Source organism: Symphalangus syndactylus, chromosome 5, assembly GCF_028878055.3.
Source record: "Symphalangus syndactylus isolate Jambi chromosome 5, NHGRI_mSymSyn1-v2.1_pri, whole genome shotgun sequence".
NCBI classification, from domain to species: domain Eukaryota; kingdom Metazoa; phylum Chordata; class Mammalia; order Primates; family Hylobatidae; genus Symphalangus; species Symphalangus syndactylus.
Window position 1 is genome coordinate 58,231,490 of NC_072427.2, and position 15,710 is coordinate 58,247,199.

Consider the following 15,710-nt stretch of genomic DNA (forward strand, 5'->3'; position numbering starts at 1 on the left):
TTGCTGTCTCTTCATCTACCACTGGCTGAATCCTTCATCTCATTCTGGTCTTTGTTATAATGCCACTCTCTCAATGAACATTGTGACTGCTCCTCCTCAGCCCTCCCTCTTCGCCACTGAACTTTGTTATATCACTTAACATCATCCAATATTTGCATATTTAATTATGTGTTTATTGTCTGCCTCTATCCACTAGAAAATGAGCAGAGATTTTTGTCTGTTGTGTTCATTGCTATATCCCAGCACTTAGAACACTGCCTAGCCCAAGGAAGATGCTCAGTAAATATTTGTTGAATGAATTAATTAATAGATGAATGAAGACTAATTGGACTTATTAGAACACATAGAGAAAATTATCCAATGGTGACATCCGATCCCTCTTTCTTGCTTCAATTTGTTAATTACTCCTTTGGGTGAAGCCACTTGAAATGCAAAAAGGCTTTCATTTGGCCACGAGAGGGTGATATTGGCCAGTTTTTCATTTTATAGCCACCTTGTTCTGAGATCATTCTCTCTCTTCTTCCCCAGACCTCAGAAAGAAAACCTGAGGCAGGGCCATGCCTACAGCCAAAGTAAACATACAGTGTGTTTCTTCTGCCCAGACGCTGTCCAAGTGAAATTCAATTAAAACCTACATCAATAAAGGTTTCTAAAGAAGAGAAGGTCACTAGAAAGTAAGAGTGTAGGGAATGTGTAGGCAGAAGAAACAGGCAAAGAAAGGCATCTCCACCACTTTGGTAACCATGGAGATGCCACCAGCAGGCTAGATGACCTCAGGTTTTGTGCCACATTCTTCTACTTCCCTTCCCTCTGCACCATCCAGGCTCCATGTGGCTGTCCCTGCAAAAGTGTGAGCTTTCACAATACAGGGTCGAGGCTCATGGTTCCAATTGTGACCCTCCAAGTGCTCAGGGAAAGAAATACAGATTACTCAAGGAATCATTCCCTCTTTTACTAAATCCTACATTGTGAAGATACTGTTTGAAGGGAACATGTGGGATGATACAGAAATAAAGGGGCCATCAGCCCCGAGGTCAAGGCACACAGTGATGACACTATGAGGCAGAAGTGGATAGGGCAGTATGGGATGCCCAGAGAAAGTTTCAGGAGCATCTGGAAGGCAAGAGAGGCTGTCTTCAGTGAGAAGGGGGCAGAGGCAGCCATATGGGAGTGAGGACATTTGAACTGGGATTGAAGGATAGGTAGGTACACATTTGTGTTTGGCGGTATCTCAAGCACTTTCTGGTTTTATACGCTGCTTTTAATTGCACCTGAATTTTAGGATACTTTTCTTCTCATTTAAGAATGAGTAACCACCTGTTTAAATGAAAAAAATCAGTTTTTTTTTCCACATCTTAATCTTATAAGACATAGCATAATATAAAATAAAATAAGCCTGTAGGGGAGATAATGTGTTGTTAAAACAGTAGAAGAGGAAAAGCTTTGTATCCACCCCAGTGGTTCCTAAGTTGAGTGCCCTTATGTACATCCCAAAAAGGCTGGAGAATCTAACAAATGAACACATTATTATTATTATTATTATTATTATTATTATTGAGACGTTTCACTCTGTCACCCAGGCTGGAGTGCAGTGGCGCGATCCCGGCTCACTGCAACCTCTGCCTCCCCAGTTCAAGCAATACTCCCTCCTCAGCCTCCCGAGTAGCTGGGATTACAGGTGCGTGCCACCACACCCGGGTAAGTGTATGATTGTTTAAGTTTTTAAAAATATACAGCAGAGAATGGAAGTCCTGAGGGGAGTTTTTATTATCTCACCTCAAGTGCAGCTTTTCTCAACAGCAAAGGGTGGAACTTGTGAATACCTAGTGAGGGGTCCCAGGACCCACAGACTAACTTCACAGACCAACACTGTAGACTCTTGTCAAACATATTATTTATTTGAAAGAGAGACATTCCAGAGGGAAAGCAGGGAAAGAATGAAATGGAAAATCTCAGATGTCAAGTAGCGGCTCTGAGTCAAAGTCTTCCACATCCTTCCTGGCCATCCCCAACACGGGACCACAGCCATGGTCCCCTCCACTCAGGTGTGGGGTGATGCCACCAGGTCACCCTAGACTAGTGTGGTAGCACTTCTTCCACTTCTAGAGTGAGCAAGGGATGTAAGACCTTCCTCAGACTCTCCAAGGTGCCCCTGCTTAGCACCAGGGGCAGGACATCCACGAGAAAATCTGGGTTTATGTACCGCAGGTAGAAAAACACACAAGCCAGCAACTTAATGAAGACTAGGGCCATGAAGGTGAGATACTGGAAATACCTGCAAAGAGATGTTCATTATTTGCATGAGAAAAAAGACAGGCCGAGGTCAAGCAGTGAAAGGCAAACCTCACAGTCATAAATGGCTGGTGAATTGCTTTCTTGAGGCAAAGTTGATATGGGAAAGTAGGGAATGGGGCTTTTTATTAAAGTGCCACTTGAAGCTCTTCAGGGTCAATCTTCCTGTTTCAAAAACTAAAAAAGCAAAGGCACAGAGAGTTCAAGGATCTTTTTTCTAAAATTTCTAAGCCTGAAGATAACTAAGAAAATTAATGCACCCTGGACTTTTTTCCCAACGAGGAATATCACAGAGGTAATCAAGTTCAGGACTTGAAAAATGCAAAGGGGCTATACCTAGGATCATAAGAATGAAAAATAAAAGTTAAATGCAACCTACATCTTTATCCCAAATTTCTCAGAAATATGCACACATTTCTCCAGCTATTTATAACTGCTGTTTAACTCTGGTGTTATAATTCTGCATTGAGAAAAGTAAGAATGGTTGGGAGAAATTTGGGGCTGCCTTATGTATTCTGATCAGTGGATGATGTGTTTATCCTTGTTCTTTTGGCCCTTATTGGGTAATGTGCAGAGTGAAATGTGGTCTAGGCTAGGTAAAAGCAAGATTCTTCCACTTACTTGTACCAACAGATTCTCTCCTGTTTCTTAATGGTGGTCTTATCCTGTGGGAAGCAATGAAAAATCACAGCTATGGCTTTTCATGCGTTCACAGAGAGGCAGAAGAGCAGAGACCCTGGAGTCAGGATGCCTGGGTTTGAATTCTGGCTCTGCCACCTCCTAGCTTCCATGGTGTGGAGTAGGCACTAAACCTCATTATTTCCTAATTATAGGATTATTAAAAAGGAGGGAGAGAGAGAGAGAGAGAACCTAGGAGAGGGAAGAGATAGAGGAAAACCCAGGTTTGGAATAGGAAAAACTTGCCATGTTTCTTTGGGTGGTGTCCACCAAAATTGACCCAGGTTTCACTATTTGAGAGGAGTCATTCTGGGCTTTGGATCTAGGTAAGAGATCAGAGCCAAGAATTAGGTAACATAATCTGAGAGGATGATCAAAGGTGCTTTCCTAAGTTATGCGACATCTACGATTCATATCCTAGACTCTTAATAACATTCACAATGCTCAACGTTTAAAATCCATAATTGCTGAACTTATAAAGAGCCAAGTAAACGTGATTCATTTTTAAAAGAAAGACAATCAGTGAAAACTAAGCTGGATATAACCCTGACGTTGGATTCAAACTGCAGTTTGTGTCTTGGTGGCAGCTCAAATGTCAGTTCTGGTCTTATGTTCTCAGCTGGGCTGCTCACACATTGCCCTGAGCACGCATGGTTTGGAAGTCCAGTCAGAGATTCAGGTATAGTTTAGACACAGATTTAGGAACTCCCCATGTCTGACTCCCTACTTTTTCCCCAGTATCATTGGCTGCCTCAAACTCTTTATTCTCTATTTTGTTAGTCCAAAAGGACTATAGGTTTTCTCTGCTGGTGCATCTTACACACCCAGTTTGGTCTTTCTTCAGGCTAGAAACTATAAAAATACGGGAAATAATGCCCATCATTCTCTTTTTCCAAGTGCCAGATCCCTTCCAGAATCTGCTTGCTTTTATTCACTCGCCAATACCTTCTGTTCATTGTTTGTTCGTTTGTTTTGTTTTGTTTTGTTTTGTTGTCCTAAGTTTCATTTTCTGCAAGAGGATTGAGTCCATTAATGGAAATGCCTGTGAATAATACCAGCAAATAATGCCTGCAAATGCTTGCAAATAATTCAATAAAGCAAGAAAAAGAAATAAAAAGGTAAAGACTGAAAAGGAAAAAATACAATTGTGATTCTTTATAGTTGAGAAACTAAAAGAAATTTTTAGAATAGGTGAATTTAGCCAGATTAATGATACAAGTTCAATATATAGAAACCAATTGTATTTCTATGCACTAACAGTAATCAATTAAAATATCAAGGCTGGGCATGTTGGCTCACACCTGCAATCCTAGCACTTTGGGAGGCCAAGGTGGGAGGATCACTTAAGCTCAGGAGTTTGAGACCAGCCTGGGCAACATAGCGGGACCCTGTCTCTATTTATTTTATTTTATTTTATTTATTTTATTTTATTTTATTATTTTATTTTATTATTTTTATTTTTTGAGATGGAGTCTCACTCTGTCACCCAGGCTGGAGTGCAGTGGCATAATCTCGGCTCACTGCAACCTCCACCTCCCGGGTTCAAGCAATTCTCCTGCCTCAGCCTCCCAAGTAGCTGGGACTACAGGCATGTGCCACCACACCTGGCTATTTTTTTTTTTTTTTTTGTATTTTTAGTAGAGACAGGGTTTCATCATGTTGGTTAGGCTGGTCTCAAACTCCTGACCTCAGGTAATCCACCTGCCTTGGCTTCCCAAAGTGCTGGGATTACAGGCATGAGCCACCACACCCGGCCACCGTCTCTATTTTTTTTAATATTAATAAAAAAAGAAAATCAAATTAACACAGCATTCACAGTAGCATTAAAAATATAAAATACTTAGGAATAAATCTGATGGAAAGTGTATAAGAATACCACACAGAAAACTGTAAAACATTATTTTGAGAAATTAAATATCTAAATAAATGAAGGGATAAAGATATCATGGTGTGTGAAACTATTGTTTATTTTTATTATTCTTTTTGAGATAGTATCTCACTCTTTGGTCCAGGCTGGAATACAGTGATGCAATATAACTCACTTTTACCTCAAACTCCTGGGCTCAAACAATCCTCCTGCCTCAGCCTCCTGAGTAGCTAGGACTATAAGCACACACAACCATGCCCGGCTAATTTGTTTTATTTTTTGTAGAGATAGTGTCTTGCTATGTTGCCCAGGCTAGTCTCGATCTCCTGGCCTCAAGAGAACCTCCCCCGCAGCCTCCCAAAACACTGGCATTACAGGCATGAGCCAAGCACCTGGCCCTGGAAAACTATTGTTTAGATACTAATTATCCTCTCACTTTATCTATAGATTCCATGTAACTCCAGTCAACATCTCAGCAAGGTTTTTTGTTTTTGTTTTGGTAGAAGTTGAAAAACCGATTTAAAAATTTATATAGAAATTCAAGGGGCCAAGAAAGCCAAGATAATTATGCAGAATTCAAGCTACCATATCAATACTAATTATAAAGCTATAATAATTAGTGTAGTTTTGGCACAAGGATAGAAACAGTGACTAATTGCACAGAATAAAGCATCCAGAAACACTCACACATATATGGTCACTAGACATAAAATAAGACACCACTGCAAATGCATAGTATCTTCAATAAATGGTGCTGGATCAATTGGATATCCATATGGAAAAAAACCCCACAAATTTTAATCTCTACCTCACACCACAGAAAAGAAAATAAATTCCAAAAGAATGTAAACCTGAGTAAAAGGTAAATGATAAAAAATTCTAGGGGAAACCATAGAGAGTAGTTTTATGACCTCTAAAATTAGGCAGAAAGCAAAAAAGAATGGACTGATACATTTCACAGATTACATTTTTTCTAAATTAATAACTATTGTTTATCTAAAATGTCATTGAGAGAGTAAAAAAGGAAAGCCACAGAATAGACTATAATACATACATTTGACAAAGGATCTTATGAAAAAAATAAGGAACTCCTACTAATCGATTAGAAAAAAACTAACCATCTCACAGATGCAGGCAAAAGACATGTCACAAAAGAGGACATTCAAATTTCCAAACTGTGTGAAAAGCTATAAAACATCATTATTAATCAGCAATAAAATGCACATAAAATATCATTATTATTCAGTAATAAAATGTTTTTTAAATCAAAATTGTATACATCACTACACCCTCCTGCCAGAATAGCTAAAATCATAAAGGCTATAAATACTGAGTGAAAGTAAGGATGAGGAATAACTAGAACTCTTGTACATTTTTTATGGGAGGGGATGTTGGTACAGGCACTTTGGAAAATTGTTTAGCTTATCTAGTAAACCAAAGATGTATATACTCTGTGACCTAGAAATTCTATTCCTTGGTATATAACCCAAGAAAAATGAGAGGATACATCCATCAAAAGACATGCACAAGAATGCTTGTAGCAGCTTTATTATAAATGTCCAAACTGGAAATAAGCAACATGGTCCTTAACAATAGCATAGATAAATTGTGCCATATTTCTATAATAGAATATAACAGCCATGAAAAAGAACAAATCATGCAGCAATGCGAGTGAGTCTCAGTGAAAACCAGATACAATCAAGAACATACTAAATTTATATAAAGTTCAAGAATGTTTTAAAAAGAAAGAGATAGAAGTCAGGCTAGTGGTTACTTTTCCGGGAGTACTGACTGGGAGGAGGGCACAGGGAGACTTTTCGGGAACTCAAAATGTTCCATAGCTTGATCTCAGTGGTGTTATCACGTATAAAAATTCACCAAGCTATATAAAATTTGTGCACTCTATGTATATTATATAATGCAATTGAAAAGTATAAATAATCAAAAGGAAAGTGTGACAATTCCTGAGACATACAGTCTATGGAAAGAAAGTATAAAAGGGTATCACTGGGGCCTCTGGTCAGTCTGGTGGACCCACTGCATCCTGGGAAAGGGGACAGCACACACACATAAAGGAATATTTCTGGGCCCCTAGTCCTCTTTTTACTACGTTTCTTCCTCTCTGAACATAGCTCCAGATAATTTTCAGGAACGGCATGCCTCTGAGGACATGTGAAAAGAACATTAGGGCCGGGCACGGTGGCTCACGCCTGTAATCCCAGCACTTTGGGAGTCCGAGTGGGGTGGATCACCTGGGATCAGGAGTTCGAGACCAGCCTGGCTAACATGGTGAAAACCTGTCTCTACTAAAAATACAAAAATTAATCTGTAGTCCCAGCTACTCGGGAGGCTGAGGCAGGAGAATGGCATGAACCCGGGAGGCGGAGCTTGCAGTGAGCCGAGATCGCGCCATTGCACACCCGCCTGGGAGACAGAGCAAGACTCCGTCTCAAAAAAAAAAAAAAAAAAAAAAAAATTAGCTGGGCGCGGTGGCACATGCCTGTAATCCCAGCTACTTGGGAGGCTGAGGCAGGAGAATCGCTTGAACCTGGGAGGTGGAGGTTGCAGTTAACTGAGATCATACCATTGCACTCCAGCCTGGGCGACAAGAGTGAAACTCTGTCTCAAACAGACAACAACAACAACAACAATAAGAACAACAACAACAAAGAGAAGAACATTAAAAAGAGATCTTTTTCTTTCTTTTTTTTTTTTTTTGCGACAAAGTCTCACTCTGTTGCCTAGGCTGAAGTGCAGTGGCCTGATCTTGGCTCACTGCAACTTCCACCTCCCGGGTTCAAGGGATTCTCATGCCTCAGCCTTCTGAGTAGCTAGGATTACAGGTGGCCGCCACTACGCCCGGCTCGTTTTTGTATTTTTTTAGTAGAGACAGGGTTTCACCATGTTGGCCAGGATGGTCTCGATCTCCTGACCTCAGGTGATCCACTCGCCTTGGCCTCTCAAAGTGCTGGGATTATAGGCGTGAGTCACCACGCCTGGCCAAAAAAAGGCTTTTAAAACACCAGTTGCTGAGGAAGGCAAGAGGAAAGCCTGAATGCTGTTGGTTTTCCAGTCTGAACCATGGAGCAGAGGCTGAAAGAGATGACTTGTTGGAGGCCATTTACACAGTGACACACACTGTGCTGAGAAGCACCCTGCCCTTCAAAGACCACCCAGACTGCCCAACTGCCACTGCAGTCCGCCAGGGAGGCCATTTTTCTAAGCTTACGTTTCTTTTTCAAGAAGCAGCACCTCCTTTTCCTCTTTCATCGTCCTCAAAACTTGCTGGTATTTCTTTCCATGAAGTTAAAAAAAAAACAAAGTCATAAATGGAAAATTTCCATATTTCATCATGATGTCATTAATAAAAACATTCTGCTAATTATTTTCCAAACAGTATACTCATCAGTATGCACACACCAGTGGGGGAGGGGTTCTAATAAAAAATTCAAAGATATTAGTGACCAGAATGGATGTATATGAACAAAAAGAGCTCCCTCCCATTTAGGTGCCTGCTTGTATTCAAATCCCAGCTCTGACGTTTACTAGCTGTGTTCCCCCATACTAGCTGCGTTCCCCGTTACTAGCTGTGTTCTAACTTCCTGAAACCTCATTGTCCCCTTGATCATAACTGTCACGCTCATAGAATTATTGAACAAATTGATTGAGAAAAATACTCTATGCTGAGTGCTTAGCACAGTACTTGGCACAAAGTAAATCCTTGACATACACCCGTCTTCTTGTTGCTGTTGTATACAGAGCATTTTCCCTAGTGACACATTCTAGCCTAATGAAAAACCAAGGAACCCATGGCCTTGGAGACATTCTGCCTCTACTCAGACTTTTCCTCCATGTGGGTTGTACCTTTATGTAGTAGATCTGGTCCTTACAGAGCTCAGACACAGATTGGTAGTCACTCTCTATCTAAAAAGAAAGAAAATTAACAAACTCCATGAGTTAAATCAGAACCAAGCCCAGTCTCCTCCCTGGGGCTCTACCTGGTGCACTGGCACTTGGCTGGTTACCTAGCAACTCCTGACTTGAAGGAAAAACAATCACATCACAAAGAGGTGATCTCATCGTTAGGCACAGGGTCTGATTTTAAGCAAAGGAAATATTTTGTCCAAGTTGTCATCTGCCTCTCATGTGAAATACCAGGGGACGTGTCAAGGCACTTTGGTTTGGAATTCAACAATGGTATTTGACATAGAGGTGTAAGAAATGGTAAAAGCAATATTTTTAATAGAAGTTTTCTTTCCCTTCAGCTGCATAAGAATGCATAAGAATCAGAAATTCATTTGCAAGATGTTTTTGTACCTCCCCCTCCCATGCCTCAAGCAGACCTGTTTCTAAGACCCTTGGGATTCTCTCCCATTCTGTCCTGGGCAGACCCTCAGTGGAAGAGACATTGCCTCTACCTTGGCCAGCTCCTCCTCTTGCTTTACACAGGACTCTGTTGACTTCTGTAGTCTTGCCTATGGAAGACAATGAGTGATGGCAGAAAGTTACTAGCATTCTTTTATGGAAGGGAAGTGGGTAATTACCATCTCTAGACCAGCAGAGGGCATGATACTAATGGCTATCATGTTGAAGACATCTGATAACAATTTAGGGTGGGCCCTTGTTATTATCGCCTCCCCCCATTTTACAAATGAGGAAACAAAGGCGCAGAGAAGTTGAGTATGTAACTTGTTAAAGTGGCAGAGCTGACATTTATGCCTCAGTAGGCCAGTGCCCATTCAGTGAGCCCAGCCTTCCTCCTTCCTCCAGGCCTACTGACCAAAGCTCACAAGCCTCTTCCTCCCGCTCATATTTCATAGGGTGCACTGGCATGTCCCCTGAATCACACAGGAAATAAAAGAGAAACCTGGGCCAGGTGTGGCGACTCACGCCTGTAATCCCAGCACTTTTGGAGACTGAGGCAGGCAGATTCAAGGTCTGAATTCAAGGTCTGAATCTGAGGTCAGGAATTCAAGACCACCCTGGCCAACATGGTGAACTCTGGACAATGTGGTGAAACCCCATCTCTACTGAAAATACAAAAATTAGCCAGGTATCATGGCGTGTGCCTGTAGTCCCAGCTACTCAGGAGGCTGAGGCAGGAGAATTGCTTTAACTCCTGGGAAGCAGAGGTTGCAGTGAGCCGAGATCTTACCACTGCACTCCAGCCCGGGTGACAGAGAGAGAATCCATCTCAGAAAAAAAAAAAAAAGAAAAGAGAGAGAAACCTGGTTTCTCTTTTTCTGAGAAATGCATAAGACAGTGGAGCTCTTGTATAGTGGGCTCGGTTAAATTGCCACACTCACCACATAAGTATGCAAAGAGCTTCCTAATAGGGGTTTTCCCCACTATTGGGTGTACAGTGTAGTCATTCATTCAATATATATTTATTGGGCATCTACTGTGTGCCAGGCACATAGTTCTAGGCCCTGGGGAAACAAATGAACAACATAGGCAACAACTCATGTTCTCAATGGGTTTATCTTCTAGCAGAGGAAAATGATAATAAAATAAATTAAAAATAAAACCACTTCTTTGGCCTTTGAGCCATGGGTTGGAAAATCAGAAGATCATGACACATCCTTGTATGATTATGGGAGTCAATATTTTCTTCCTGTTGAATAGCTTATTTGTGTGTCCTCACTTAAATAATAAACTTCCGGAGGGCAAGTCCCAGTGGGCATTCAGAACGTGTGTTTTATTGACTGGTGGAAGATGGGGACTCTGGAGCAGTTCCCTCCACTTTGATCCACTGCAGCCATCTCTGCTCCTAGTGTGACTAGTGATGTCATAAATGCCCCACAGGCCATGGGATTACATACAGAGAATAAAGGACACTGACTCATCTCTGACAAGTACACAGACATAACCAGTACATACCCTAGGGTAGTCCTTGAGAGCAATTTCTCACGGGACCTAGAATTGACACATCTCCCAGAAAAATCTGTTTGTTTTATCTACTCACCTTCATTTCCTCCAGGATCTGCTTTGTGGTTTCTTCTTCACGGCCAATATTTGTAAATAACCCTGCAATCTAAAATACCATTTAAAAAATCATGAACCCTATAAGGCACACAGACATGAAAACCTGGGACCGTGGCAGACTGGGGTCCCAGGCTGCAGACGGTGGTTACTAATTTGGGCCCTGGATAGAAGCTTGGAAGAAAAGCATCTCCTTCTCCCTGTGGAGGCTGCCTGACTCCATGCGGGCTGGACAGACTTTTCTGTTCCCATAGCCCATGGAAGTAAGGGCACAGCGAGGAGGGGAGGACAATGAGAAAGGGAAGAGAGAATGGGGCAGAGTGGAAGGAGGGATAAGTCTTTTCCCTCTGTACAGCTCTTTAGCCCTCTCACCACAATCTGTAATGCCCAGAGAACAATTGGCAGCAGCAGTGCAGAGGGAGCATGCAAACTTTGCCAGTTGCTCCTTCTTCTCCAGTTTCTGTGATTAGAGAGTTCTGGAAGATAACTCTTACCGAGATTCCTAAGAAACGAGGCTTGTTTCCAGGGCAGGCTTTGCTATGTGGAGAACAGCCTTTCCATTAACGTTTATGTATATCTTTTCTCATTCTGAATGTGTCTAGGACCCCTCCTGCATACTCCCAGCCCAGCCCATCAGCCTTTCTCTTGTGAAGACACGATGTTGTTGGGGACTCGGGGACCCTAAAACACCCAGGGCTCTCCTTACCTTTTCCTGAATCTCCACCACATTCCTGCTTAGGACTGCATTACTTTTTTCCTGTGGGGAAAAAGGAAGTCAAGGGAAGAAAGTTGCTCTGCCGTCATCTCTCCCCCTTCACCAGGCCACTGGAATAATATCTGGGGATTAGTCTATCAAGTCGGAAAAGTGCACTCTGGCTCACACAGCAGAGCTGGGAAAAAAGCCTCTTCGGCCCCCATGCCCAGGGCTTCATTCCCAGAGCACTCTCTTAAACAGCCATGATTTTAGACACAGAAGCAATGAACATGGGATGAATTCCTGGGAAAGAGAGCAGCAGAATGCAAACAAAATGCATCCAATGGTCATTTTCTAGACACCTCCTTACCAGCTTTGCTATCTCTAATTCCAGCTCCCTCAGGGATTCCTCCTGTTCATCTCTGATACAGTTCAACTCCTCCTCCTCTTTGGCTTGTTCTAGTGACAAGGCCAGCTCTCTTTCCAGGCTGAAAAAATAAAGTCACCCAGGTGTGGATCAGCCCCTAAGGAAGCTGCCAGGGCCCCAGTTTGAGAAGCTACTTTTGAAGTCTCAGGAAGTCAGAGTAACTACCAAATGCAATGGTGATAAAATGTCAACCTAATGTGAAAATTTAATGCAAAGATCTATACCTGAAGTATTTTGAGGGCACTGTAGTTCATACTTTAGGATTTAAATAAAACGTCAAGATTCACCATCTTTCTTCCACCTTCTGTATCCCAAGGGACCTGCAGGGGAGGAGAGGCCCTTTCCCCACCAACCACAAAGGCTTACCTTCGAATATTTTCTTCTTTCTCTTTAATCTTTCTAAGGACAACCTGATTCTCCACATCCAGTTTCTGCAGGTCCTTTTCAAGGTCTGAATTCAGGCAGTTAAGGTTCTGTTTTACGGCTTCTAATGCTGGTAATGCTATCATCCGGTACCTACAGAAAATCATCTTTATCACCAACCTCAGGACAGGAAAACATAGGAGCTCTAAGAAGACGTTCTCCTATAATTTCATTCATTCTCTTATCCTCTGTTGTTAATAAGCTTAACCAGCCTTATTTTGTTTTCCATGATAAATTGATTTCTACACTGTTTTGCATAAAGTAAATTCCTGGAGTGGAACCATATTTTAATTTTAAATACTATAGGTGGAACCCACTAAAACAAATCTTTCATGAAGCAAAAGAAATATTTTTTCTATGAATACTTTAACACACTTGTTTTAAGATATTTTAGATGAAGTATGCAGAATCCAAGCAATACCTCTAAAGCATTTAAAGACCTGCAAGGGCAAGGTTTCTCCTTTTGTTATCTTCTAACCTAGTCAGGCAGGGACATGGGCTGAGTAGAGGCCAAAAGGGAGATGAATCTTTTTCCTGCCAGACTGATTAGCTACTTGAGACACTAGAGATCTTTGAAAACCCCATCATTATTCTGATGAGAACTGAAGCCAAAGTTTCTTATCCCTAGGAAGCCTCCTCAGACTTGAGGAGATAAGGTCTCACACAACGGAGTTCTTCCTTACTGGATCGCTGGAGACTCTTCCCTTGGAGCTTCCTCTACTGAACTCTTTTATTATTCCCATACTTACACATCATCCAGGGGATTCTGTCCAACGTCTTCCATCATAGCGTCCCTAAAATGTGAACACAAACATCCGTTATGGAAGAGCCCCTAACAGCCAATGCACTAATTGCCCCAGGAAGGAGCAGGTAAAAGGTGGACCTTGTGTTCAGGCCGCACAGAGCCAAGAAGAAACATAAGCCTCCTACACTCTCACGCTTCCCGGGATCAATAGCAGTATTTTTTACAAGCTAAATTTCAGTAAACCAGATCGTATTTTAATTTAAAAAATCTCATAAATGAAACCCACTGGAGCACAGGAATCTTTTTGTTTTCAAAATTTTCCACACTTTGGCTCCATTTTCCTTTTCTCACCTACATTTGTCCCATCACAAGTTGCTAAGGGTATTCATGTATGTCTATTGACAAACACACTGAGTGTTTGTTTTTAACCAAACCTTCAGAGAAACTTTAAAAAATAGTAGAAGAGTTAGAGGGTAACAAAAAGTTGGCTGACTGATTTGTATTAGTTTATTACCATCCTACTTTCGAAAAATCTGTAGCTATTATAAGTGGAGTTAACCCTAAAACAACAGCAGAAACAGCAGCATGGGCAACAAGATACAACTACTGAAAGGAAGAAACACATGTCACGCTCTCAGACACAGCATATCCTAATCATCGCACTACACAAGTTCAGGACCAAATCCAACCTAAGAAAAGTAGAGAACAAAATCTCTATTCTCCTTTCACATTGCATCTTCTCTTCTTTTCCCTTCCTATTTAAGCTCTTTTGTTTTAATTCCCTTTTCAATTTCTTCTCCTGCCTCCGCCTCCTTTTTTTTTTTTTTTTTTTTTTTTTCCTCACTCTCCCTGGGTTTTACTTTTCTTTCTACGGTCTTTACACACAGTAATGTGGTGTGATGATGATGCCCTCTGAGCTCACCCTTCTCTTCCCAATTGAGATTTCTTCTGCTCCCAACAGAGATTTCCAACTGAATGTCAGAACTGTCAGAAAGGGCAATGCCTTACTGATAGTAACAGCGCATAGCTGGACCTATTATATAATCTCTGGCTGGGCAGGGCAGTGTGTCATAGTGGGTTGTGTGGGTGAGGTAAGTAGGGGGGTGGGTGGGGCAGCAACAATCCAGCTGCAGCATCACTGTGGGCACAGCGGGGGCAGAGTTCAGCACTTTAGGATGGTCTAGATCTCTTCTGTAGCAGCAATAAGATCTATGAAACAGATTTCTAGGTACAGTTCAAATCTCTTCCGAAGCAGTAATCAGTTTTATAGAACATATTTCATTTTTCCAAATCTCTAGGCCTAATGGTACTTGTGATCACTTTAATTTCTCTTCCATGATCTCTGTGCGGCATGTGTACAAATTGCTGCCCCCAAATCCAAAGCATGCATCTATATTGAATGCATCCAGGAGCTATAAGGTAGGGATGTCAGAGAGCAGGCCAGGAAGGATCTGAGAGAAGACTTATCTATGAGATAAGCAAGCCCTCATTCTCACCCAATCAGATTCTTGGAGTTGCAGAACAAGTCTCTTTATTTTCCCTTAACTGGCAATGCCGTCATTGGGAAAAAAGGATCTGACGTTTCAAAGGTGGAAGGAGTGTGTGGAGGTGGAACAGGAAGGAAGAGGAGTGTAGGGTCCAGAGATTCCATTTTACTGCCCACTCCTTTGGAATTCCCTCTTCGCTTTTTGAGGTCTTAAATTGCTGGAACAGTAGATGGAATTTTACATGTCAGTGTCACTCTGCTAACCATTCCTGGGTTCTTCTCTGTGTTGACTAAGAAGATGAGGCAGGATACAGAATTGAAGAGATATCAATAAAGGTGTGTGCTTGGACTTCAGGTCTGTCCATTTCTGTCCTGTATATGCAATTTACTCCCCTATGATCTTTTTACTTTCTTTCTTTTTTTTTTTAGCTCAAAAGGAGAGAATTCTTCTATGATTTAAGTCTAACCTTTTCCAGATAAATTGTACTAATCTCAAGTTGCTGAAAAGTCCTTATAAGACACACTAGTGTTTCTCCCAAAACATCTCTCCTATGCAGTAATATCTCCCATAACCTTATCCATCCTTTTCAGTTAGCTGAAATGCTGCTTCTGTTTCAGTAGGTAACTGGTAAGACATGAGCAGAGCCAGAGAGGGCTTTCCTGCCGCACCCACACACACACACCCACCCACACACACACACAGACACACACACACCAGGAATCAGAAATGTGAGGCAACCATCAGGTGATGGTCAGGCAGCTGTTACACTGCCTCTCTGAAATAATAATTGGTTGCAGCCGGTGCCAGGGAAAGGCAGTCTCGCAATAAATAGAAACACCTGAAGTTGGTGATCAGCCGCTTTCTGGTAAGATCTCAGGAGCTGGACGAGTGGGCTCAAGTATGTACATTAAGAGGCAAAATGGGAGAGTTTAACTGGTATATGACTTCCTAGGAACATTTGACTGGTAAGGGAAGAATGCCTCAAACGAGCACATGAACAACTCTAGGAAACACACTGCACACCTCACCTCCCAAGTGCTAGCAGGCCACTGCGCATGCGGACAGCCTACTCCAAGGGAAAAATCGGGGGGACAGGACGCAAGACCCCAGAAATA

At 41.9% G+C, this 15,710-nt stretch overlaps 1 protein-coding gene across 3 annotated transcripts; it reads right to left on the reverse strand.

Annotated features, from left to right (window-relative positions):
- Positions 1-1,951: 1,951 nt before the first annotated feature.
- Positions 1,952-14,698, reverse strand: LOC129481776 (transmembrane and coiled-coil domain-containing protein 5B-like). Of its 3 annotated transcripts, none has more exons than XM_055276927.2 (12): positions 14,605-14,698; positions 13,113-13,157; positions 12,307-12,456; positions 11,884-12,001; positions 11,526-11,576; positions 10,803-10,871; positions 9,256-9,312; positions 8,702-8,761; positions 8,067-8,131; positions 3,217-3,292; positions 2,914-2,957; positions 1,952-2,275 (listed from the first exon to the last, which is right to left on the reverse strand). In XM_055276927.2, exons 2-12 carry the CDS (start codon positions 13,148-13,150, stop codon positions 2,077-2,079), a joined length of 927 nt encoding a protein of 308 aa, XP_055132902.1. In that variant the 5' UTR covers positions 13,151-13,157; positions 14,605-14,698; the 3' UTR covers positions 1,952-2,076. The 3 variants fall into 3 exon arrangements, with proteins under 3 accessions (XP_055132902.1, XP_055132901.1, XP_055132903.1); XM_055276926.1 differs by lacking the exon at positions 14,605-14,698 and adding an exon at positions 14,031-14,164; XM_055276928.1 differs by lacking the exons at positions 1,952-2,275; positions 14,605-14,698 and adding exons at positions 2,358-2,469; positions 14,031-14,164.
- Between the last annotated feature and the right edge of the window lie 1,012 nt (positions 14,699-15,710).